Genomic DNA, 26760 nt, shown 5'->3' on the forward strand with positions numbered 1-26760 from the left:
CATTTGTTATAAATGGGAAACAAACTGGAAGGGCTGAGGTAGATCAATGTTTCACCAAGATGTAAACCTAGGTCACATTTAAGAGGAAATAGATCCATTTCTTTATCTTCTGTCTGCAGAGTGATATTATCAGTACAAGAGACAAGCACCAGGACCCTTCTATCTTACATGCCTCCTTGCCACCCTCATTTTATTAATAAAATGTATTTTATTTTATTATTTTATTCATTTTATTAATAAAATGTAACCTAACCTAACCTAAATTGGCTGGTACCCTAGCCTTTTCACAGAGAAACTAATACTGGAGACTGAAGCAGAAATGAATCCTATTTTCATTCTTTCTAGAAGTAGAGACCTAGCTTTTCTGATACATGTATATTAGGCAGGCTCAAGGTTTTCAAAAAAAATGTCTTACCTAGACTATAAAGAGTGTGCAGTAGAATATCTGGGAATGAAGCCAAAGCTCAGACCCCTATGCATCTTACTTGCTATGAAAAAAAATTATCCTCACTCATAAGGCACTACAACTAAATAAGCAGCTTAAGCTCGTTTTAAGGCCCCTTGCTCTGTTGAACAGACCTAGTTAAAAGTTGTACAGTCCAGGGGTCAAATACTGAAGAGCAAAAAAATAGTATCAAAATCTGTCTTGATTTTGAAAGCAGAAAACGATCTAATTTTTGAAAGGGAAGATAAATATATGTATATGAGAAGTACGAGGTTCTTACACACTGGCTGAGTTTGTATTTAACACTAATCCTGGGGCAAGGAATTTGTACCTTTTACATAAATAAACACTGCTGTAATCCAGCTCCTAGCAGCCTCAGCTGGCATGGCCAAAAGTCCTGGATAGTGGAAATTGCAATCCTGTTGCATCAACAGAGCCACAGGTTCCCCATCCCTGTGCTAAATCATGCTTTAGTGATATGTGACTGGGATCTTGCCTGTGCTAGGCCTCATGTGGTTTTCTCCTCTCTCCTCCTGGAGGTGTAATTTGTTAGTTTTCCCTTTCCCTTAACCACAGCTCACTGATATCTGAACTGAGGATTGTGGCTTATCACTAACTATGGTTCGCTTCAAAACAATCCCATTATAATTTCAAACTGTGACTTGTGGAACTGACCATAGTTTCTGATAAACCACATTTCCAGAATGTAAACAACAAGCAGGTATGGTTAGGGGAAAGGGAAAGCTTCCAAACTCCTTCTCCCAGACATATGACTGATGAAGAGAGAATGTAACCCCAGCTTAGAGACTGAACTTGTTCACATAGCACTAAAGCAGGCTTCCTCAACCTCGGCCCTCCAGATGTTTTCGGCCTACAACTCCCATGACCGCTAGCTAGCAGGACCAGTGGTCAGGGATGATGGGAATTGTAGTCTCAAAACATCTGGAGGGCTGAGGTTGAGGAAGCCTGGACTAAACCATTGTTTAGCATTAAAACAAACATGGCCACTGGATACATAACAAGCCGTGGTTTGTGTTTGGTTTTGTACAAAGATGAGCAGTAATACGTCTCAACATAGCACACCTGCTCCTCTCCTCCCCTTGTACATTAGGTGAGAAGATAAAAGGCTTATTTTACCTTTAAGGCAGCTCTACTAATTCCCAGCACATCATTGTTCACCCTGAAAAACAGGGTTCTCAGATGAAAATCAACCCTTGATATGGGATCTTATTTGAGGCAAACAATGGTTTGCCATTAATTAGAAGCAAAGGCTTCTAATTTGCTCACTGTGTGCATGGGATAAAAGGAGAAGGGAGTACATGAGTCACAGGCTTGCTGCTGTTTATTCCCAATCTTCCAAGCTATATTTGGAAGACTGGTTACAAGTGGATATGTCTAGCATTGGATTTAAAACCAGATTTAAAAAAACAGAAGAAAAATGACCAGCTTGAAGCCTCACAGAATGATAAATTTGTTATTATATGTGTCGTAAGAAACCCGAAGGTGCTTTACTAGATCTACTACATAAAAGTCTAAAGCAAAATCTGAAGTTTGCTATGAACAAAGGTAATTCCTCCTTGAACAAACTGGAGAAACTGGGGCTGCAAAAGTTATGAATCAGCAATTTCTATGTGACTTCTACAGCCTACGTCCAATCAACCAGTTTCAGTTTTCACTCTCATACATTTCCATCAGTCATAGCCTTACACGTATTCCTAAAACCCACAATTGCCTTCATAGGGAGATGTGTTATGAAAAGGAAATGTGTTACTCTCAAAGGTAAGAAAGTGCCGGAAAACACAGTTAACTAAATATACTACAAGTTACCAGGGGTGAGTGGAATGTAGCTTTATGAAATTGAAGGACAAGCTAGTCAAGGAGGGTGCTGTGAGCTTTCCCATCTGTAAGGTAAGCTTTTATCGGGTGCTTGAAGAATGAGAAAAGAGCAGCTATCAAAGAAGTGTGTGAAGACTTACCGACATCATCTGAAGCAAGTAAATAATGTGGACCATTTACAACATGGGATGTATAATGTTAGTAACCTTGGTGTTTTCTGTCAAATCAGCAGCATTCTTGTGCAGTAAAAAATAGCAGAAACTCATGTATTAGGTATTGATTTAATTCCAGGAAATATGGGAGATTCAAGAAAACAGTTTCCCCCATTAATCCTCCACTTGTTATTTAACACGGCTGTTGCACTATTACAACCCTATTGCTACATTTTATTTACATAAAATAGCATTCTGCTTTGTAACTGCAAAATATTTTAATCATAAGCGCCTAAGATGGACACTTTGTTGCTAAGTACTGAAAAAGTTTCCTTTCTGCACCCTCACTATGTGGTAAAGGTAAAGGTACCCCTGCCTGTACAGGCCAGTCTTGACAGACTCTAGGGTTGTGCGCTCATCTCACTCCAGAGGCCGGGAGCCAGCGCTGTCCGCAGACACTTCCGGGTCACGTGGCCAGCGTGACGAAGCTGCTCTGGTGAACCGGCACCAGAGCAGCACACGGAATGCCATTTACCTTCCTGCTAGAAAGCAGTACCTATTTATCTACTTGCACTTAAGGGTGCTTTCGAACTGCTAGGTGGACAGGAGCTGGGACCAAACGACGGGAGGTCACCCCGCCACGGGGATTCAAACCGCCGACCATGCGATCAGCAAGTCCTAGGTGCTGAGGTTTTACCCACAGCGCCACCCGCGTCCCTCACTATGTGAGGTTGCGTCTAATATATATTTCCAAAAATGCACTTTCCAAAAAGAATGACTGATGATATTCTTGTAAAGAAGCTGATAAAATAGGGACTGGGCGAGGTAACTGCTAGGGTGGATTTGTAGCTGGTTGGATGGCCATCTGTCATGTATGATCTAGCTGAGCTTCCTGCATTGTAGGGATCTAGAGAAACCTCAGGGTCCCTTCCAACTCTATGATTCCACAGTCCTAAGTTATATTATTCAGCATCCTTACGGGGTAGACTTTGGTAATATGGTGCCCTGAACGAAGCAGTGGGCCCTGCAGGAGAAGTTCAAAGCTGTCTACTTGGAGGTGGCAGGAGCAGCAGGGAGGAAGAGGAGAAGGAAGCGAAGGAAGCAATGACTGGAGCTGCACCAGCTCCGACCACAGGTATGTCTTGGGTCTCCTCCTCAGCTCAACACCCTGCTCAGAGTAACCACCTGCACCACCCTGAATCTGGCGCTGATGCTAATGTTTGCCTATCCCATAGTGTTTGCCTATCCCACACACTTTTCTTTTTTAAATTCAAGTCTTTCTCACATCTTCAGTGTTTAAGAGGCACTATATTCTTCATAAGAATTTATCCAACATATTCCTCCCTGTTTTTGCTACCATTTTATTTAACATTCTCAACTTGTAATCGTCTGTGAGTTCACAGTTGAGAGGGCTGCAAAGAACTTCTAGCAATAAATGAAGACAGGATAATATAGCCACAAGTCTTTTTTGCCTTTCCTTAAAACCGTCTAAGCTTTTATGCTTATGAGCTGAACAACGGAGTCCTTTCCACTAGATTCTTGTCTTATATCCCCATTTAAAACAAGCATTATTCATTGCTACTAATTCCGACAGATCATTTTAGCTCCTTTCTCCCTGACATCTTTAACTAAACTCCTATTATTAATTATCTCCCATTATCCTTCATCTGCTATTTGAATCACTTCAAAGTAGCTCCTGAAGTTTAGCTACCTCAAAACACACACTAGCTGAAGTCCGTAAAGTGTAAAAGGAAGGGAAGAGATTAAAAGTTCTGGTACTTTCCCTAACTATATTCGTTTACCAATCCCAATCAGCTATTGCTCCCTTCAAGAGGCAGGAACAGGCCTCACTGTTCACTTTGCACCATATAATTGAATGCGCACTTTAAAGAAATATTTTTATGAATTGCCCTCTCCCAGGTTCTGCTTCCTAAGTTATACTCAAATGTGATAGAATATGGGCAATGGGATTTGATATAGATAAAATCGTTTTCTTCCCCTCATCTCTAAATTCAATTGCCCTGAATCTGCCAAACTTCCATGTCTGCAAGGATTAATCATATAGCACCAGACATTTCCTTTTGCGCTCATCATTATTTTTATATTTTCATCAATTTCCACAAAAGCTTTCTGAAATTGAAATTTATTCTTAAAAAAAAACATATGTATAAAGCATTCATCTGAAAGCCAGACATAGCTTAGAGCATTTGTATCATTTATCATCACATCCAAGGAAGCTGGCAACTCATGTAAGTTATCGTGTGTCACTTCAGGACTGGAGATAAATGTCATACCCAGACTAGACTTTCAGATGTTCCCATGTATACATTTTCTAAATAGTTTTTTTTACTTTATTGTGTTGTAAATGAATACTTTCTGGCAGAATATTCACTGTGTTTAAACTGCCTTTGTTATACTTGTCTTCTTAGCTGAAAGTGACCTGGCAGTTCTTGATATGAAGGGTGAGTATACCCAAATTATTACTTATTAGGAACTCAAGCCACCTTAGCCATTTAAAAGGTTGTGGTATTCTATATTGTTTTGATGTATTTAGAAATGCCTCACTTTCTTTCCATGAAGCAGAAATTCTTTTCAAAAAATACTATAGTCATGGCTGCCGAATTGGAAGGCTTGTAGATGATCTCAAATATACCAAGTGGAAGTGCAACGATCTTCACATTTCATGGACTATGAAGAAAAAGCGCCAGCCATCTTTACCCACATGCTGCTTCGCTTTGTTTCTTTATGTCCTAAGAGCTTCTGACTAGTCCTGAGCACAGCAGATTCATGCTGCATGAGCAGATATTAGGAAGAGAATGAAGAGCAGAGATTGTTGCATGCCATATAGATCCCTGGGGCTCGAGCAAGTGAGTGGTGCTGCTCCCATCCTGTAAGTAGACTCTACAATCTCAGGAAGGGGCAAGCTAATAGTTGGAGAAAATTCCTGCAGTTTCCCTCAAGAAGACTGACAAGAGACTTCCAGAAGTATGGGATGCCCCCAGAAACTGAAGGGGAAATTGATGGGAAGGGCATAACCAAAGGATTGTGATTCATGTCCCTACTTTTGTTATGTCAAGACTGAGCATGGGTTAGGTCCAATGATCCCACTAGCACACTTGCAGGCTCTCCAGAACAGAATGAGAGGTAGCATAGGGGGGTGGAGGGGGAGAATAATAATAATATTGCAGATACTGCCTCCTCCCTATCTGTATCCAATTGTAGAAACCTCCAACAGAACAAACGCCTTGAATTCAAAAAGGGTCCCTTTCGTGAATAGAGGGGCACCACTGGATCCAATCCAGAATGATAAATGTACAGTGGTACCTCGGGTTACAGACACTTCAGGTTACAGACGCATCAGGTTACAGACTCCACTAACCCAGAAATAGTACCTTGGGTTAAGAACTTTGCTTCAGGATGAGAGCAGAAATCGCATGACGGCGGCACAGCGGCAGCGGGAGGCCCCATTAGCTAAAGTGGTGCTTCAGGTTAAGAACAGTTTCAGGTTAAGAATGGACCTCCAGAACGAATTAAGTTCTTAAACCGAGGTACCACTTTATTAGGAAAACCTACCAGATGTATTCTGCTGTGCCTTGAAAGCAGGCGGTGGGCAAACAGTTTGCTGTCAAGGGCAACTTTATGCAGGGCAATGGGTCGCATGATTGAGTGGGGTAGAAGCCAGTGAAGGGCATGACCAAAATCAAAAGTGAGTTGGACACCTGTTTTTTAGCTTTGTGCAATTCCATTCCCTAACCCCAACCCCACCCAGTGGTGGAGGGACAGAACACTTTTCCCATAGGTCTGACTTAATTGTATGCAGAAGGCTTTTGAAATTAGGCTAAAGATTGCACATCCCTATCTTATAGTATACAGCAGACAGGCTTTTGTTTACAATCTATTTTTAGAACTTTATCTTTTACTCCCCAGCTCAAAAAATTAATTGTAGAATTCAAAATTTTAAGAATACACTTCTAATATTATCTTTATTAGCAATATTCTGAACTTATTTACAAGATATTTTCCATTAATTTCTTTTTAAGACAGCTTTAATTTACTGCTCACCAAAACTCTAAGTGAACATTTTTTGGGGGGTGATAGTGTCATCCCTAAATCTAGGAATAAAACAAGTACTTACGTTGCTAAGTATTCTATCATTTGGCATTACACTATTGAAATCAATCTTAATACACCAAAGATATGCTTACCATATTCCTAGCATACAAGTTAGTACACAGAATGGTCAAATTACAGGGTTGCATTATTACGATTATAACAAGAAGAATAAAGATTTTTTGGGCACAAGAATATTGAGACTTTAAGTTATTTATTTCCCCAATTAAATGAGCATAGTAGAATAACAGTGCAGTTCATTATTTCATTGAAAGTTGCTTTAAAATTTGCAGTGCACATTAGATTTTCATTGTGCTATATCATTAACCATTCATTTATCACTGCCTTACATTGACACCTGGTGGAAGAGGCTGGGATTGTAACACATTTCCCAACATCAGTTGAATGAGCATTATAAACAAACTTTGAACACTTCAATTGACAATTGAAACCAACAGTGTATAATTTAAAATGCTATTTCTTTCTCCCTAGAAAATGATCGTTTTGAACAAAAAATGTATCCAATAATTCCAGGCTGTTAGACACTTCTGAGTGATAAATACACCATCAATTCCCATTCATAAAATAAAACTTCCTTTTGCTGCTTCACGAGCTAAGTTAGCAAGATAAATGCATCGCTACTGACATCTGTTCTACGTGGGCAATTTCTTCTAGTATCTTAGTACTACTACAAAGTTGGCTTCTCTGCTTGTGCCGAATGACTGATGTGACAAGGGGGGGGGGGCTATAAGCTTACAAACAACCCAACCACACTATCTTATTTCATGCCCAACATTAACATCTTACACACTTCTGGACAAGTTTCTGAAAAAGAATTTTTTTCACCCAAAAGCTGCAACGAATGCCAGCTATGTAATTTACTCTTTTAAGTGGCTGAAACAAAAATACTTCAGATAGTCATGCTTTAAAAGTTGTATTTGTACAGGCTGGATATTTTCAAATTCACAGCATGCCTTCTGAAACATCTATACAAAGTTATAAATGTTTTAGAAATCTAGTCATTCCTATATAATTTAAGGAAGCAAAAAAGACTAAATGTAAGATAGCCAAGAAACCAGGAGATTTGTTTCTTCCTTGTCATAACAAATGATGGAAAATGCAAACAATATTGTTTAATTTTTATCAGTTCACACTGAAGCAAAGAACAAAAACTAACTCCTAAAACAGCAATATTCAGTAGCATTAAAAATCAGAAGTTCTACCAGCCAGAGCCAGTTTCCTGCTTTGATGATAATCACTGTTTCCTTTTCCCCTCTTGTTTTCTTTGTGTGTATGTGTGTGTTGCTGATGATGATGATTCAAAATAAGGAAAAGACATCCACCAGTTCTCCAATAACCCGCTGAAAGATAAATCCTTCTGTTTCCTCCTGCTCCCACTCTGTCCTTTCTAGCTAGGTTGGCTGTATGAGAAATGGCTCAAGAATGGACTTACAGAGTGAGACTCTTACCTTGAAAGTTAACCAACTTTAATGGTTTCCCCTCGTATCTCAAAGTTAAAGATCAGCAAGCACTTTCAAGCAGTTCCACTACAGCAAAAGTTCTGCCAACCACACAGAATCTACAACTCATAGCAGTAGATGTTTACATTACTGTCATGGGCACTAGGCCACCTTGGGCTTTTGAATGGAAAAGCAGCATATACATTTTATGAAATATGGACATTTTACCATTTTCCTATCTAATTCTTCAATAGAAAAAAATAATGTAACACAATAGAAGCTCCACTGGTTGCAGATCTGCAGAAAGCAGGTGCTTCCTTAAACTTTTGTAAATTGAAATACGGACTGATATTTTAAAACACACTGGGGGTCTGTACTGAGCAGCTCTTACACTAACCTTTTAACTGATCTTTATAAGAAGCAGCATTTCTAACAGCATCTTCCCAACTGTGGCTAAAAATAATGAAACCAATGAAAGTATCCATTTCAGTAACTATAATTAATATTTCCCAAGAAAATATTTCTAGTGCCTAACCACACTATGTCATACTTGTGTTTCTAGATAGAGAGATAGAGAGATATAGATATTCATCCAATTTGTTAGTGCAAGGAAAGAAATAAACAATAGTTTAACTTTCCAGTTTTTACTTACCTTGCAAAGCTTCTGATAACGTGGGGAAGAAACTGCCATTCTCTGCAAGCGATGCAACAATACCACAACTTTCTGCAGCGATGTTCTCACCACCGCCATCATTTTAAGTTTGCCACACTTCTGAAGACACCTCAAAATTTGCATTATAAATGAAGAACAACTATCATTTCCTCTTGGTCACTGGACAACGATTTGCCAGCTCTCTGAGCATGCTCGCTTCCAGGGCAGCTTTTCCGAGTGACAGACTCAAAGGCAAAGGCAGTTAGCATAGTGTTAAAGTGTCTCTTCTTTCAAAAAGCCAAATATACACAAAAACAAGAGCTTGCCGGCATCCCCGAAGCCTGCATTTGCCCAGCAGATCCAGGGGAAAATGCCTGCTACCAAATAGGGAGAGTGAACTACATACCACCGAAGGTTTATGAATTGACAGCAGCGAGCTGCAGAAACAAAGCAGAATTCCTCAGGGAAGACATAATCACAACAGTTCTCCTTTTGAATATGCCTCATAGGAAGAAAGAGAGCAGCGTTCCTTCCCTCACTCTGGAGAAAGATGCTCTCGCACTCACGCTGGAAGCAGCTCTGGCAGAGCTGTGGAGCAAGTGAATAATACAGTGTGCTATAAATCTTATGAGAAGAGCAGAGGGATACCTGCCCTAATTATATCAGCCATACGTTAAAGGCTAATAAATCACATAGCGACAGCTCTCAAAAGCTAGATTATCTTGCACAAAAGGAAGACCTGCAGGGGGCAAACCCTATCCTGTGAAGATTCTCTTAAAGCTCATTCATCTCCAGAGCTCCGAAAGGAATCGTTCTACATGTAGAAGTACCAATGTTATTATGGTGAAAAATCCAATTAGAACCTTTCCTGTATAGGTCCATTTGAAGAATAAGGCAACTGGGTATGATTTTAGCAAGATAATATTTTAGTTATTAATTACTCACCCTCCTGCTCCCTCCCCCTGGGCAGGATTCTTCACAAGCTTTGGACCCTGATAACAAACTCTGAGAAGTTGTATCATTTAAGGAACTTAGTTTAAGACAGATGCTTCATAATGAGGCTATTCTTTTGCTGTCAGCATCAGTGTGGGTCTAACAGTGAGAACATACTTCAAATGTGGCAAAGTGTAACAAGGCACAGGCTGAAGTCACATGGGGCTGCAGTGCTTCTGAAGCAAAGCAAGTCTGGGAGACTGGTCAGGTGGCCAGTGGCTGGAAAGGAGACAGCCTGGGAACCCTGTGTCTGCTGTCTTGAGTTCAACACTGAAATAAAGGTGGGATATGCAACATACAAATATTTTTCATTAAATATGTATCTTATGATGTGGCAGGTCCCTCCACAGAGAGGCTCACCTGGTGTGGCTTTTGAAAGCCATGTGAGGGGCTTTTTATTTTGTTGATTTATAATTGTGAACCTTTGAATTCACTGAATTTTAGATATGCTGCATACTTTTAGTGGTGCAGCATATTTCCTCCCCTATGATGCTGAAGCCTTTGCTGTTGAAATTCTTATGCTGACATTTTATGCTAGAGTTGGTTTACTGTTCTGTGATTATTCTTGGATATTAATGCTTTATTGTTTGTAAGCCGCCCAGAGAAGCCTGTTATTGGGCGACATTGTAAATGTCATTAACCAATCAATAAAAACAGAACGTATGGATCAAACCTCCTGCTCTAATATCAAGCCACCTACCAGGGCTGAACAAATCAAATAATTCCACAAGCAGAAACCCAATGCAATGTAAAATGGCATGTGAAGAGCAAATATGGTTCAGGCACTTGACGTGGAACACTTCACGGAAAATAACCAAGATTAAAACTCCTTCCCAGTCATAAATAGGATCAACAGGTCAGATACTGTGTCAGAAACATGGCTCTAGTGGATCATACTTAAATAGTTATGCTGGAAATAAACTCCATGCCATCAACATGGCCTGGATAGCTCAGATGGTTAGAGCATGGTGATGACAGCGCCAAGGTTGCAGGTTCAACCCCCATATAGGATAGCTGCATATTCTTACACTGCAGGGCATTGGATTAGATCAGGCTTCCTCAGCCTTGGCCGTCCAGATGTTTTGAGACTACAATTCCCACCATCCCTGACCACTGGTCCTGCTAGCTAGGGATCATGGGTGTTGTAGGCAAAAAACATCTGGAGGGCCGAGGTTGAGGAAGCCAGGATTAGATGACCCTCTGGGTCCCTTCCAACCCTACAATTCTATTATTCTAATATACATCACAAAAGGACTAATACTAAGAAAGTATATAATGGCTTTATTCTCAAGGATAACCAAGGTGGTCCCTCCAGATGTTATTATACTCCATTTCCCATCATCCCCACCAATGGTTATCCTGACTGGGGCTAATAGGAGTTGGGAGTGTAATAGTGTATGGAGGGTAATGCATGGGCTACCCCTGCTCTATCCCAAAACTACTCTTGTACTGTAGGAATGTAGAAACAACAAAGTAAAACAATTTCACAAGAACAAAGCTCTCAAGTGTCAGAGACTGTGTGAGAGACTACCTGATTGGTTCTTCCTTCTTCCTACCTACTCCTGCCAACCCCCATGTATTTTTTTTTTAATATTCCTGCGTTATTGGAGAAGCAGGCAGGTGGAGAATGACAGACATGCACTGGGGCAGTCCCACAATATTTCGGATGGGGGGGGGAGAGAACATATCTAAAAAGTCTTCTTCCCAATCATAAGGAGCACAACTTCAGGACTACTTGGTAATCCCTTTTACAAAAGCTCACACGATTCCTCTTAAATAGCCATCCTGTCTGCCTGTGTGCTGAATAGAGTGCTACCGTACTCCTACAACAGCTCAGACATCAGGAAAGCAAATGTTTTCACCAAATACTGCAAGCAACCTTTTCCGTGCATGACTAGAGCCAACAAATATTTACTTACTGTGAGATTCTAACTTGAGGCAACAAAATAGAAAAGACAAATGAGGCACTTAATGTTAAAACAAAACAAAACAGAATTGGCTACATTTAGCTAAGTGAAGTTGCTTGATCCCACATGCTTTCCCAAGGATACAGTTTTACACCTCTAGTAGCTAAAACTTGACAACTTCTAACTTTTTCTAAGTTTACCCGTTAGCCTGGTTGGTGCATATTCTGTAAATCAATACAAGGTTTTAAAATATGAAGTTCTATGATTCTAAGTTTAGTACTCAACGACACTACCAGTGCAACATTCAAAGAATCTCACATCCCGCCCCCCTTATTTTGCCTAGCTTTGTAAAGAGCAACTTCTGAACTCTGGTAGTTGCAAGAGAAGGTCTGAAAGTGTGGCAGAGAGCCTTCTTGGCAGTGGCGCCCTCCCTGTGGTACACTCTCCCATCAGATGTCAAGGAGATAAAGAACTACAGAACTTTTAGAAGACACCTGAAGGCAGCCTTGTTACTGGGAAGTTTTTAATGTCTGACATTTTATTATGTTTTTATATGTGTTGGAAGCCACCCAAGTGGCTGGGGAAACCCAGCCAGATGGCCATGGTATAAATAATTAAATTATGATTATGATTATGATTATGATTACAGAGGAGGACCCAGTAAGTTGGTTCATGTTCAGTGCAGGACCCTCCTCAGTTCCTCCCCCTGGCCCATAAAGTGTGAAAGAAAATAAATTGTCCAAAATAAGCAAGTGCATAATTTGTGCTAGTGGGAAGCTTCCCCTTACTCAGGCACAAAATTTCATTATGTGTATACAAACCCTTGATTTTTTTCTACAAAAAGCTTTCTTCAGCCTAAATAGATCTTATCACTCAACTTAATCATCACCCTAAGCTTCCAAAGCAGAGAATTCAAAATTCAATATATAAAATACAGTGGTACCTCTGGATGCGAATGGGATCCGTTCCAGAGCCCCATTCGCATCCTGAAGCGAACGCAACCCACATCTGCGTGGGTCACGATTCGCCGCTTCTGCGCATGCGCGTGACGTCATTTTGAGTGTCTGCGCATGCACAAACGGCAAAACCCAGAAGTAATGCATTCCGTTACTTCCAGGTCACCGCGGAGCACAACCCGAAAACGTTCAACCTGAAGCTACTTCAACCCGAGGTATGACTGTAGCTAAAACCAAATACATGAATTAGGGTGGGTCCTGAAAACACATATCCCAAGTGCCAAAGGCCAGGGCAAAGAATTGCATCTTCAGCATATGACAGAAACTATACAATGAAGGTGTCAGATGCAACTCTTTGGGGAGTGAATTCCACAACCTGGGAGCTTCCACAGAGAATGCCCTCTCCTGGGCCACCACCCATTTAACTTCTGAGGATGGTGGTACCATCAAGGGGGTCCCACTACTGATCTTAACACCAAAGGAGAAGGAGGATGTTTTTCAAATATTTCATGCCAAAGTCATGTAAGGTGTAATTACAGTATTTTCATATGCTCTCTCAATCCCGCTTTATTTAAAAGAGAAAATCCCTCCTTGGTAGAATTTCCATGGTTATTAGAATCGAGCAGTCTGTATTATTTGTGGCAGCTCTGAAATTGCCAATGATAGCTCTGTGGACAAAGGTTGTGTGGCTATACAGATGAGGCTGAGGTTTCCACTACATGTGAACAAGGGAAGCTAAGTTGCTTTTCATATATGGATTGTTACACTGCATAGTTAGGTCAATGGTAGCACTAAACTAAAATTTTAACTTTTTCTATGAATATGGAAGAAGGCCACTTACATATTTTTTAAAAATGAAAATCACTTTCCTACTTACATATTAGTAGCAAACATAAAGCAAAAGCAAACCGTACTATAAAATTAAACAATGAAAATTCTAAAAGCTTAAAATACCAAGAATAAACCGAAAAATTATCAGTAAGCAGCAAACAAAACAATAAAAACAATGGAAAAACTCATTAAAACTTACTTTTACATTTTAATATTTTGTTTCACTTTAAACAAATGGCAGCATTAAGCTAAAGTTTACTAACTTTAGTTTCAGTGGAACAAAACCAAAACCCCTTATTTTATGGTAAACTAGAGGTTGTACTGTTCCCTAAAAGTGTGATTCTTGAAGTAATATTGTCTCCCAGGATTCTTCTGTTACATATTTTCATTCTCCATGGAATGTCTGTTCCTGCCTTGTTAAGCAGAATGTTGTTTCTAGCACATAACGAGAACTTTTTGGCCAAGCCTACCATAATCCCTTTACTGACTTCCAGGTCTACTCTGTAAGTATATGAATATTTAAATTAATTCTTCCAGCCATATCTTTGCCACAGCTTTATCTTAGGACCTATAGTCATCTTTAAGAATTCTAACATATTCTTCAGACACTCAACCTTCGTGCTTACTCTCTGGGTTTAGATCAGGGGTCAGCAACCTTTTCCAGCCTTGGGCCGGTCCACCGTCCCTCAGACCATGTTGTAGGTCAGACTATATTTCTTGGGGTGGGGGTGGGGAATGAACGAATTCCTATGCCCCACAAATAACCCAGAGGTGCATTTTAAATAAAAGGACACATTCTACTCATGTAAAAACACACTGATTCCCAGACAGTCTGTGGGCCAGATTGAGAAGGCGATTAGGTTGCCTACCCCTGGGTTTAGATCAACTTTTTCAGTAAGATTCCCACTTTCCCCCCAGGCTGTCAATAATAGTGCCTGAGTGCTATCTTCCTTAACTGTACCTAGTCTTTGGCCAGCAAACCTGAACGATTACATATTTTAAAATTCTGCCTCTAATATATTCACTATTTTCATTCAACTGGACACCTTTTCCTCATTCTAATTCCTGCTGAATGCTATGACACATGCAGGAAATCAGGTCAACACTAACCCCTAGGATGACTGCCAGCAGTATAGTACAGATTTTCATGTTCTGCTCTCATGTTTTCTAAGTAACTGGAAACCAACATACTCTGAAACATAACATCTGCACAACCTTATGATACAAAATATCATAATTCTTCTTCTTTTCGTTTGTTAAAGACACCGTGTCCTTTTTTCCACATACTTTATAGCCAGTGAAAATATCTAAGTACACATGTTTCCCACTGCCAAGTGGGGTAATTCATGACAAAAAATAGTGTAGGGGATTTTTAAGTTCTGATCCAGGATCCAAATTGAAATAACAGTCAGAAAGAGAGATCTATACACAATATTAGCCTTGTTAATATTTTCTGTTTGAGGAAGATATCATTTGGCTTATCTTCAATACCTGGAAATTAAGTGTACCTCTCAAAGAAGATGTGGGAACATTTCAGGAAGTCCTAGATTGTTAAGATCAGAGTGTGAGCTGAGTGACAAACCAGCTAAGTTAGCCTTGTCATAGCCAATAGAACAGAAATAACTATAGTTGATGGATTTTCCTTTGGAAGACATGAAAAATATATTGCAAAACTCTAAGTTCCGAAAATAAATAGAATCGGTCAAGTTTTCCTAGTATTTGTCATAAGGACAGGACAGAACACAGTAAACAACCAGTTGTCTGGGGAAAGGCTGTTCCCTTGTGTGCATAGATTACATACTGCTCCCAAGAAGCTGAAAGCCTACATCTAGGAAATAGCAAAAAAAAAAAATCACAAGAAATAAATCACTAGATACAAGTGAAAATCTACAAAAAGTAACTGCAACCCACCAGCTCAAACATTTAATTCATCCATTACACATATTTAAACTAGAATAAAATTAAACGGTCATTGAGTTTAATTTAGTTACTGCCATGAAACAAACCTTGCAGAATTTACTAACATTCACTGTAATCTCTATTTTTTAGAGTTCATGTAATGCTTATATTCACATCAGTTTGCTACTGGCATTTTTACTATGAAACATTTTGATTAAAAAGTGCAAGATGGACTCATACTTTAAACAGAAATTTCCTTCACTGAAATCATCAACATACAATTAAATGAGATAATAGTATAAGATACTGTACTTTATTTTCTCATTTTGTCTTTGCACAAAGTGTGGATCCTATAATTGCTTTTTATTGCAACGCTTAATATTTTGTACAAATACAGAAACATAAGAATTGCCTTGTATTTGATGTTCTACATCAAACTAAGGTCTATCTTATCCAAAATTCTAGACTTGTTCAGATGGTATATTGATCCTGGGGAGAAACTGGGAGTGGGCCTCAGAGCAACCTTCCTTCCTTCCTTCTCTCTCTCTCTCTCTCTCTCTCTCTCTCTCACACACACACACACACACACACACACACACACACTTAATTTATCTTCACGGGGGGGGGGGGGAGAGAATCTAAGAGATTTTAGGTTTAGTTGAACTGAGGGTCTCCCTTATCACTGCAATGTGCAAGCTTTCTCCAGCTGAAGCTATCCAGGAAAGATACCCCCTAGTAAACAAAAGTATATCCCTATTGATTCCTAACATGGAGGTCTAAAGAAGCAGCACAAATAACAACCAAGGAGGATTGCAGCAAAGGTTTTTTGCTGGGGAAAGAAGTGCCAAGCTAACAAAAATTACATTGCTGACATACTACACTGCCTCATTTTATTAACTATGCAGTCAACCACTTCCCCTGTCCTTCCTTCGAATATAAGAAGTACTGCCGAACTTCTCAAAAGAGCAGGGACACTGCAAAACTTTGTGATGATTCAGACACTGGCACTGCACAGTCTAAGAAGTGCAACTTGAAACCCTTTTTAATTTCACTGAGGATGTTGGCACATACAACCTTCAAGCTGGAGCTAGAGCATCCAAAGGATAATAAAGGAAAACCTCTAGGTTCATGCACTGTTCCATTAACACCTCTGAAAGCATCACACCTCCAGGCAACCAGTTGAGTTAGTTGTGCATTCTTGAAAAAGGGAATTTATAGTCATAGGATAAGGCTGAAGATGGAATTGGGCGGGGAGGGGGCAGTGAAACCACTGTATGTAACCACTGCCAAGTGAAGGGTCACTTCAATAAATGATTCAGTTCACTGCCACTTCTAAACAGTTGGCGGGGGGGGGGCAATTTGCTAGAGATCTGGCAGTTGTGCCTCCATTTTTCAGTTGCTGTTTCCTTTGCATTTGCAGTCCCAGAGCAAAGATGCTTAAGTTTTAGCTGCAAATGCTCTGAAGGAATGCCTGCATTGTTAGTTCTGCACGTTTATGATTAACAAGTTCTCACTCACTAAAAACAAATCAAACTTTGTTGACCATCAAAAGGGTTTGCCATGAACTCGAAACTGCATGCACATGACTAAACCCATTTATTTCTACATTGGGAGAGACTATATTATAGCACGTAATGGAGGGAAATTATTCAAGTAGAAAATGTATTAAAATATTCAGGTAAAATGGAAATAACTATGAAGGAGTCGCATAATGCAAGAAGGGCAAACAATGATTCCATAATTATAAGGGAAGTATATTAAATTCCCCCCTCACAATTTAGAGGAAATTTCGCATGTTTTAACTTTGCTATTCAGCTTCCTGAGCTTTAAAGTCAAGGGTACAACAGCCTCAAAAGAGGACACCTAACTGCCCTTGGTTTCCCAAATATACCACTAAGCAATCAAGGAAAATAGCTCTTACAGAACCTCCAAGAAATAAAAGGGGACAGATAAGAACATAAGAATGTAAAAAGAGGCCTGCTAGATAAGGCCAATGGACCATCTGGTCTGGCATCCTTCTCTCACGGTGGCCAAGGAAATAAGGCTGGTCCCATTTCCTTCCAATACCTCAGTGATGAGATCAGAAATGTATTTAGTAATAATACTATACTGAAAGACACCCCCCATTCATTCTCCAAACAATATTTGAAGTTTATCTGCACTTTTATCAACTTTGAGACAGTTATAAAAACCATCATGCAATTTATTTTCAGCATTCAAAACTTCTGAGCCAATTCTTAGCTGCTCACTTTTCCTTTACCATCTATCATCCACATTAGTAGGCAGAAGGTCAACAGTAAAGGGACCCCTGACCATTAGGTCCAGTCGTGGCCAACTCTGGGGTTGCGGCGCTCATCTCGGTTTATTGGCTGAGGTAGCCGGCGTACAGCTTTCGGGTCATTTTGGCCAGCATGACTAAGCCGCTTCTGGAGAACCAGAGCAGCACATGGAAACACCGTTTACCTTCCCGCCAGCGTGGTACCTATTTATCTACTTGCACTTTGACATGCTTTTGAACTGCTAGGTTGGCAGGAGTAGGGACCAAGCAGTGGGAGCTCACCCCGTTGTTGGGATTCGAACCACCAACCTTCTGATCAGCAAGTCCTAGGCTCTGTGGTTTAACCCACAGCGCCACCCATGTCCCTCGTGGTCAACAGTAGTTTTGAGTTTAAGACTAGTTGAGGGTTAGAGAGCTCAGAGGCTAAATACAGTGGTACCTCAGGTTAAGAACTTAATTCGTTCTGGAAGTCTGTTGATAACCTGAAACTGTTCTTAACCTGAGGTACCACTTTAGCTAATGGGGCTTCCAGCTGCCGCCGCGTGATTTCTGTTCTCATCCTGTGGTAAAGTTCTTAACCCAAAGTAGTGTTTCTGGGTTAGTGGAGTCTGTAACCTGAAGCGTCTGTAACCTGAAGTGTCTGTAACCTGAGGTATCACTGTATTAAGAATAAACTGGGAAATCCATAGGTGCTAATAGATAAAAGATAGCTACATTATAATTATGTATGTTTAGAACAGCCAGAAACAAAACAGGCAACTTACTGAAAAAAAATGAATACTAACAAGACCAAGAGAAGACTTCACAAAAATGTACATTTGCTCTTTTAGTATGAATTTACTGAAATCTCTTTTTATATCGCAGAAAATCATATTGCTGAAATGATCCCTCTACTTCAAAGCCTGTGTCAAAAAATCAGGTTGGGTTATGGTTTTCCTATGTGAATTAATGGCATTCAATCAGCAACGGTAAGCTGTCACAAGGTGTTTTCCTTCCTGCCACCAATCATAACTTGGGACCTTGCTTGCTAGTAAATAACAAGAAAGGGAGACACCTCATAGCAGTTCCCATCAGCAAAGTTTACTTATTGATTCCCTCCTATCTGACAATATAGGAGCTTTGTGTCTCTGAGAGATTCTTGAGGCAAAATTTAGGCTGGTGTGAGATATGTAAGACCTCATGATACGCTGTTTCTTGATTTGCAGCATTCCCACTTAGAAAGTATAGAAATGCTCGTGAAGAGGCCCAATGGGCTAGAGGTTTGGGGAATACTTCATTAAAATCACTGTAACTTTTAAGTACAGATTTACTAAACAAGGTTTATGGAGAAAAAAACATTTACTTTGTGGAATTTTCTTTAAAATACACTCAGATTTAGCAGCTCATTTTGATCCCTTAGCTGATGGCCCTCCGTTACTGTGCAGCAGCCTTTATTCTTCAGCAGGCACTGGACTCGTTATTAATTGCATGTTATTGTTGTTTTTATTTACTGCAATCTGGCTTTAGCATTTTAAACGTAAAGGCAAGTTAACTACTTTAACTAACACACACAAACTTGTCGTGCTCTTACCTCTATCTGCTTTTTCAGTTCTCTTCCAGAAGCACTGTCCTGAACAGCGCGTTCTCGTTGTGATGCGTCTGCAAGCACGTTAACTGTAGCTTCTGCTTCTTGTATCCACTTGAGGAAACTTTCAAGGTCTTTGAGCAAGGCATGCACTGCCTTCAGCTCAGCCTCCAAAGCATTCTGCCTATTAGATGTTCTGTAGGGAAGAAAAATAACACTGACCTCAGAAAAATTGCAAAAAGTAATCATTAAATCTAAGACAGAGCAGTTGGTGCGCATTTGTTTTGGTGCATTATGCCACAGGTTCTAGAATTTCTATGCTTATTCATTTACTTGCAAGATGCAACAATTTATGAAAAATAATTCAATATACCAAATACTCCTCTTCTTGCTGTAACCATATTGCAATGTTGCAAGTGTGAGGAACTTAACTGCACACTTTCAGGACGTTGTGAAGCAAGCAAATAGTTTTTTCGCAATGAATGAAAACAACTCCCTAAAGTGTACAGACCACAATGCTGTTAAAAAGTGGAACAGATGTTCTTTATTTTATCACTTACTTGGGAGATTGCAACTACTCCTTTAATAGAATCATAATTTATTTGAGAGTTTCTTTCATATTTCACATATTGCACCTATTACACACCTCAATATTCTGTAAACATTTGCAACACTTTTGACTTTGACTGACCTTCATCTTTCCAAACTGAAATGAATTCAGGCAACATGATCAACTCACAGGATTTAATTTTTGAAGATTGTTTTGGTGATAATCTATTGGTAGGCTAAGAAGGTGCCAAATCTATATATTTTTTCCTGCCAAAAAATCTGCAATACGTAAGTGCCAAATTGCAGAGCTATAGTACCAAAAGCATCCTCTCCAAATATCTACTTCAAGTATTATATCATTGAATAATACGTTATTTTAAAGTATTGGTGATTGCTGGCACAATGGTTGAACTTTGTGTGCATGCTTTTTTTTTTTAAGAAACACAAAGAATGAATAGATCACATTTCAATTATATGTTTAAAATAAATAGTTAAGAACTTTTTTTAAGGCAGCTACAACTTTGCTCATATTTAAAAGATAAATGCATGGGGCTTAGGACCTCTAGACATAATAATAATTTCTCCATCTTCAGTTTTGAGCCAACACAAAATACAGTTCTATATGAAAGAATTTTACCATCACAGAACATTACTATCCAGAAGATTTAGTATGTGCAGCTACCGACAGCAGAATCCACACACTTCCACAAATTAAATTTTATGCCGGAGTGCTCCAACAAAATTGTAGTTACTTCCCACAAGATCTTTTCAGCATTTAGCAAAAAATACATATCCAGATTTCCTACCAAAGCATCTTAATATAATTACTGATCTGCAGTAAGATATTTTCTTGTGATTCCTAATAGCCAGTGTGTGGAGCCACCATATAAGGTGAAGTGGGACCTGTGCCAGTATGGAACATACCTATGAGTGTGTGTGTGTGTGTGTGTGTGTGTGTGTGTGAGAGAGAGAGAGAGAGAGAGAGAGAGAGAGAGAGAGAGAGAGAGAGAGAGAATGCACACACTCACTCACACATGCACCCACACCACCCACTCACATAAAATATCAAAGAGATGCACAACATAAAAACACAATACAAAAAAAGCCCAAGAATGACCGGTTTGTCTAAAAAAGGAAATTAAATAACTGAATAGGCATTAAAAGCCTTAAAGAGACATCTGAAGGTTAACAGTGAGGACACCTGCTGAATCTCTGTTGGAAGAGTATTCCAGAGCATGAGACCAGAGGTACTAATAGCCTGACATCTAGTTGGGGCCAGCAGGGCTTCTGAGATACAGGGGACCACCAACTGTGCCCCTCCAGATGATCTCCTATGTAAAACCCTGTGTGAACTGCAGCATAAAATAATAAACTAATGCAACAGTCCATGTGATAGTTACTACTACTCACAGATCCAGATCTAAATAACTGTGAAATTAGTTCCAAGAACAAATTGTAAAACAGCTCTGCCTAAATGAGAAATGTTTGGTGAAAATATGGGCAGATATTCAGATGATGGATGATTTCCATGAAATGATTATCATTAAGATCAACAACTGCTAATGTCTTGGCATGCTTATTCATGCTCTCCTGTTTTAAATTCTGAAATAATCCATGTAGTGTATTATGGATCAGGATTAAGCCATGGTTTTATAACCTGGTTTGTAGAGATCACTTAAACCACAGTTCTCCAGTCCTGACAAAATTAGAACCTGCAGTTTAACAAACCTCTGGTGTGTGAGAGGCAATGGTAGATGAACTAGGAGCACACATACACACATCCATGTCTCTTAGTCCTACATACATCGTGAGACAGCACACCCCTCAAACTCCTCCGCTAAATGCCCTTGCAAATGCCCCTTGGTCATGAGAGCTTCACCTGCTGGATTTCTTCCTGTGGTGCATTAACTAAGTGGCCCGAATCTACCTGAATATTATCAAGAAGCATGTGTGCAATAAAGAGATAAAGTAGAGATATTTGTTCATTAAAGTATACAAAGATGCAATCCTGTGCACCCTTAACTAAGAATAAATCCCATTTCATGTAAGTATATTTAAGATCGTGCACTAGGATTGTGCTGTTTTTGGAGTATAGGGATGCTGCCAAGGCAGAAAAACAAAAGCTAAGGAGAAAGTAAAGATGCTATGAACCACATGATCTTGTGAATGTATCAGGTGACTTGCTGGATCAGAGGAAATATCCATTTAGTCCAGAACATTGTCCAGCCAGGTGCATCTAGGAACACATAACATGAGCACAGTAGGATAGAACCATGTTTTGTTCATCCCCAGCTGCTGGACAGAGGTAACATTGAAATTCCCCTTCTTAGTACTGTTCAATGTGTTTTCAAGTCTTGAGTCCAAAATCTGTTCCCTGCGTAGTCCTAGTTAATTTAAAGCACAATAGCACTTCAACAAGATAAAGCAAAAGCAAAAGAATTGTCAGGTAACAGGAAGTCCAAATCCACGTAACCTTTGAATCACCAATAAAGCTAACAACAAGAAGTTAAAGGGCTAATGAAGTTAAAGGTAAATCTAACTTCATATTTGCTGTAGCTTTACAGAACTCCAAAAAGTCCAAAGAATAACTTTGCTGATTATCATAATGGGGGAGAGGAGTTATAGATGAGCACATGCATGACTGAAACAGTGGTTTTAAAGTTGCAAGGAGGGTGTCCTATTTTTAAAATCCCTTTTAGGGGTTTTTAAAACATGAAAGTAGACTTTTTAAAAAGTCTAGACTAAATTCAAGAAATAATATCTGAGTCTGAGACTGGGGACAAAGAATGTAATTTATTCATCCAGGTTACAGAGATACTGACAAATTACCCAGTCTCAGCCCTGAAGTATAAACAATTATTGCCCACTGTGTAGCATATCTAATTTATACAGCAGCTCGAATTTGAGAGGGCAATCTCTTCAATGCCAGTGGTTTTAAAATGGTCTGAATTAATATAACAAGCAGGGACATGTTGGTTTTAAAGAAGTTTCAATTAGAGAAAATGCTGAAATTCTCCATTATTTTCAGCAGTCCTTTACTCTCAGATGTTGTTAATCTTTCTTTTCCTTGCTGTTAATAATCCATTTTAATTGCTTTTAACTGTTTTTTTCTGATAATTTTAGTATTTCTTGTAAGCAGAGGTTTTGCTATAATCAAGCAGTATATACATTTTGCTACATACACATAGATAAGCTCCAGCATGTTTACCTGCTTCATGGTTTGAAGTATTTAAACAGATTTCTAAATGTCGGTTTCCTCCTCCACCACATTTTCAAGATAAAACATAATCCATCCAAGCTTCTTTTAAACAGCTGCTTGTTCACTTTTGCCTTCAAAGCCTGTTTCACTGCTTGGCTTCATTTACAATAAGATTGCACTGTTCCTATCAAGTCCCAATACAAATTCCTCCATAATTTACCTTAAAATTATTGGCCAGTTTTTTAACCTTCAAATCTTCATGCCAAAACAAATTAGCCATATACTACCCTAATGTTACCTGCAAAGTTATTTTATTTTAGAAATGTTGCAACTATCAATACTTTGCAATGCATATTGAGCACATTGAGAATGAGCATACTATATTTTTGTTCTCCAGCACCATGAAGTATATACATTTTATTATTTGAATACATATTTTCCAAGTCTATGATATTTTATAACATATACATGAAGTCTAATAATTATACTCAACCTGCCTGAAAGAGAGTTGATGTACAGAAACCACAAATGCTAACAAAAGATAAAGGGAAATCCAGACAAGAAGGGACTCTTGGGTCTTAACACAGTGAAAGTGACAGGACTGATGAAATTATGTAGAATGATGAAAAAAGGCAACATAAAAACAAACCATCTTCACATCTCTAGAGGAATTTTTTTTCGGGTTAAAATAAAATTGTTCAAGGTAACGAAGAGAATGATAGCTGGAGGCAGAAAACATACTATTATACAAAGAAGGAATTGTGACTCAACTGCAAGAAGTTTATTTTCAAATGGGAAAAATCATTAACTCTATTCCTTTCAGGATCAGTCAGGGAGCTTCTGTGGCTTAAAACACTAAAAACTGAAGTTGAGGGATATTTTCTCAAAGTGTAATCCAGGACTCCACAGAGGACAGAAGGCTTTCTTGGAGAGGATTACTAATACAAGGGAATGAGGTACATCCATGAGGCAATAGTCTGCTTTGACAATGTTACTGCTTGTGAAGACTCTAACTCAGGGGTGCAGAACTTTTGGCTCGTGGACCTAATCTGGAAGGCCATTTCCACCAACTATGCCCACTTGCTCTACAGCTGATGCCATATACGACCTCAGGCATGGGGCAGGTAAAGAAACATCTGACTCATCCAAAAGTCCATTTGCAGGCACTGACAATCAGTTGATTGATTGCTGGGTCTTGCTAAAGCCCTTGCAAAGTGCTCTTTTGTGGAGAAACAGCACTCAGCAAGACCCATATGGACAAAAAAGTCAGGTCAAACTTGGCCTGCAAGAGATGGGGGAAATAATGATCAAGCCCACTGGCCAGATCCATTTCCCTACCCCTGTGCTAGCCTGTGGACATAGGGATGTCCAAGGTGTGTTGCACATGCATAATCTTTTCCTTTGACCACTATTTGACTGGGTCAGGCAGAATGCTGCTAAACAATGGTGTGTTCTAGTTACATTGAAGGAGACACAGATAGCTGTTTTTCTGCTCAAGGACTTTCCATAATGAAATCTGTTATTTCCTGGCACTACAGTACTTGGGGCTGAACCAAATGAGATGCATGCTCACATTTTTTGGAAACATCAAAAAGCACCTTTCAACCATTTTCCAGAAATGACTTCAAGAAGGAATTGAAAATGTTTCCATATTCAGGAAGCACTGCTTTCACTTTCAGTAGGTTTGGTGTACCCTTGGTGATAGGGATGTCAAGAAAATCCAAAAGCACAAGACAGTTGACAACATAGCATAGACAAGGAAGAGGTGGGCAATCTTGATGGAGCACTCCTCTCAATCAGTGCTGGAAATGCTGATTAGAAAAGTAGTTAATGATACAACCTTTTTTCCCCAAAAACAGGCACCTTCCTAAGAGCCCATATTTATTAAACAAATGTCTCAGGAACTTTAAAGACCTGGCTACACATGGATCCATGCTGGAAAAAAGAATCAGAAATCTGACCAGCTTCATTTGGCTTACACTGCACAAAGGAACAGTTTAGGGTTCTTCCTAGATTTAGACACACTTGGTAAGAAAGCCCCCAATTTAGGTTACACCTGAATTAATAGAATATGCCTTTGAGGCACACGTTTGTTTGCACATACCTTTGTTTCAAGTTGATCCATGAGGTATTCAAGTGATCCATTATTTCCTTCACTTTTCTTGTGTCATCACCATTGTAGTCTTGAAGAAGTTTGTTTGATAGATCATTGAATTGACTCATCTTGGTATCCCCTTTATCTAGATCCTGTAGTAACATCTAAGCAACAAATTCAGAGTAGTTAAGAAAAAGCAAGAGGGGGGTATCAGTGTAAAACTGAAAACCAAATATGGTTTCTCAAACTCTGACTATATTTTTTAATTAAAGGGTCACTCTTTCATCTGATGTTGTGAACTACAAAAATAAAAAAATGACAAATCAGGAAGGAAGAAGGGTCTGTTCCACAGAGACATCAACTACAATCTTAATAGAAAGGAACAGCCCCATGATTCTGCAATCTAGCAGAAACTCATCAATACTGTGGAAGGAGAATCAGAAAAGTATAAATCGCTCCTTTCCCCACAAATAAAATTCTGGTCAATAAAGTGAATATGGGGAGGGGGCATAAAAAATATATTTAAAATTGTGTGTGATGTGTTGAAAGTATATAGGGAGACTCTTTACTCCCTTTCTCTTAATACTTTAACATGGGGTCATCCACTGAAGCTGAATGTTGGAAGATTCAGGGCAGATGGAGAACATTTTTTCTTCATACAGTGCATAGTTGAAATAATGGCATTTACTACACAATATGTAGTGATAGCCACCAATGTGGTAGGCTTTAAAGGGGCTTTAGACAAATTCATGGATGCTAAGGCTATTGATGGCCGCTAGCTAGGGTGACTGTGTATTAAATCCAATATCAGAGGCAGTATTCCTCTAAATACCACTTGCAGAGGAACACAAGAGTGCTGTTGTGCTTACAGGCTTCCAATAGACATCTGGTTCAGCACTGTGATAATAGGATGCTAGATTAGATAGGGCTTTGGTCTGATCCACCAGGATCCACCAGATTTGGTTTATAGAAGTGATGAGGAGTTAAAAGAAAGTAGAGATGATTAAATGGCTTTAAGTGAACTTTCATTCCAGTGCATGGCAAAGATGTGGAGTTAGTCTCAACACCATGTTGGGAAGAGGTACTGGGTCCAATTGTTTATTGTTTGCTCGTTATAATGGCTACTTCATCAATGGCCTTTGCTGTATTCTGTAATGAGTTGTGATGCAGGGCTGATCTTTCTCCCCTAATGACTCTAGTTCTTTTGGGTTATGAGAAGAGTTGAGGAGGGGATTACTGGAGGCTGATGTGGTGCCCTGCAGCAACCCAACCTCCTGCTTGCCAGACAGAATCTATTTTAGGCTGAAGGGGCAAAATGTTCATCTCTTTCCTGTCAACTTCTTCCAGTCCTGCCTGCTAGCTAAAGGAAGGAACTGTAACATGAGTAAACTGCTTTCCCTAGCAACAGAGAATAGACTTTAACATCAGAGTCATTTTAAAGAGCATCTACTAGTGTCACTATATACCATGCATTTAGCATCAAATGTGCTCTAAGGAGAAACATCCATGCCCCGGGGGTTCATAACCAAAGGTAGAAAGGACAAAGATGAAGGGCCACATTTTAAAAATAGCAAGGATCTATGGGTGAATCAATCATTTAAAAGGCTCTCCTGAAACATTCCTGCAAATCCTCAACTACTAAACTTTTCACATATTTGCTGTCTAGCCTTAAAAAGTAATTGGAGAGCTATGCTGTTCCAAACATAATATTAGTTGCAAAGTGCAAATGAGATTATATTTTATAGAGAAACTGTGGTCTGAATTTTATGTCCACTTAAACTATCATAAATAATATGCAGATGTGCCTCCAACAACAACAAAACATGAATGATGT

At 39.3% G+C, this 26760-nt stretch overlaps 1 protein-coding gene across 4 annotated transcripts in view; it reads right to left on the minus strand.

Moving 5' to 3' along the window:
• The window catches only part of UTRN (utrophin), a gene marked incomplete at its 3' end in the record, with an annotated part of 317155 nt that overhangs the window by 156879 nt on the left and 133516 nt on the right, over positions 1-26760 (minus strand). For 3 of the 4 annotated variants that reach the window (XM_081905086.1, XM_081905087.1, XM_081905088.1), the window contains exons 51-52: positions 24936-25090; positions 19090-19279 (exon numbers count right to left, since the gene is read on the minus strand). In XM_081905086.1, coding sequence (XP_081761212.1) covers positions 19090-19279; positions 24936-25090 — 345 coding nt within the window. Of the gene's footprint in view, positions 1-8655; positions 9216-19089; positions 19280-24935; positions 25091-26760 lie in introns of those variants that run through there. The other variant, XM_081905089.1, reaches the window with a different exon arrangement.

The sequence above is a fragment of the Podarcis melisellensis genome, assembly GCF_964234715.1.
Source record: "Podarcis melisellensis genome assembly, chromosome: 3".
Classification (NCBI taxonomy): Eukaryota; Metazoa; Chordata; class Lepidosauria; order Squamata; family Lacertidae; genus Podarcis; species Podarcis melisellensis.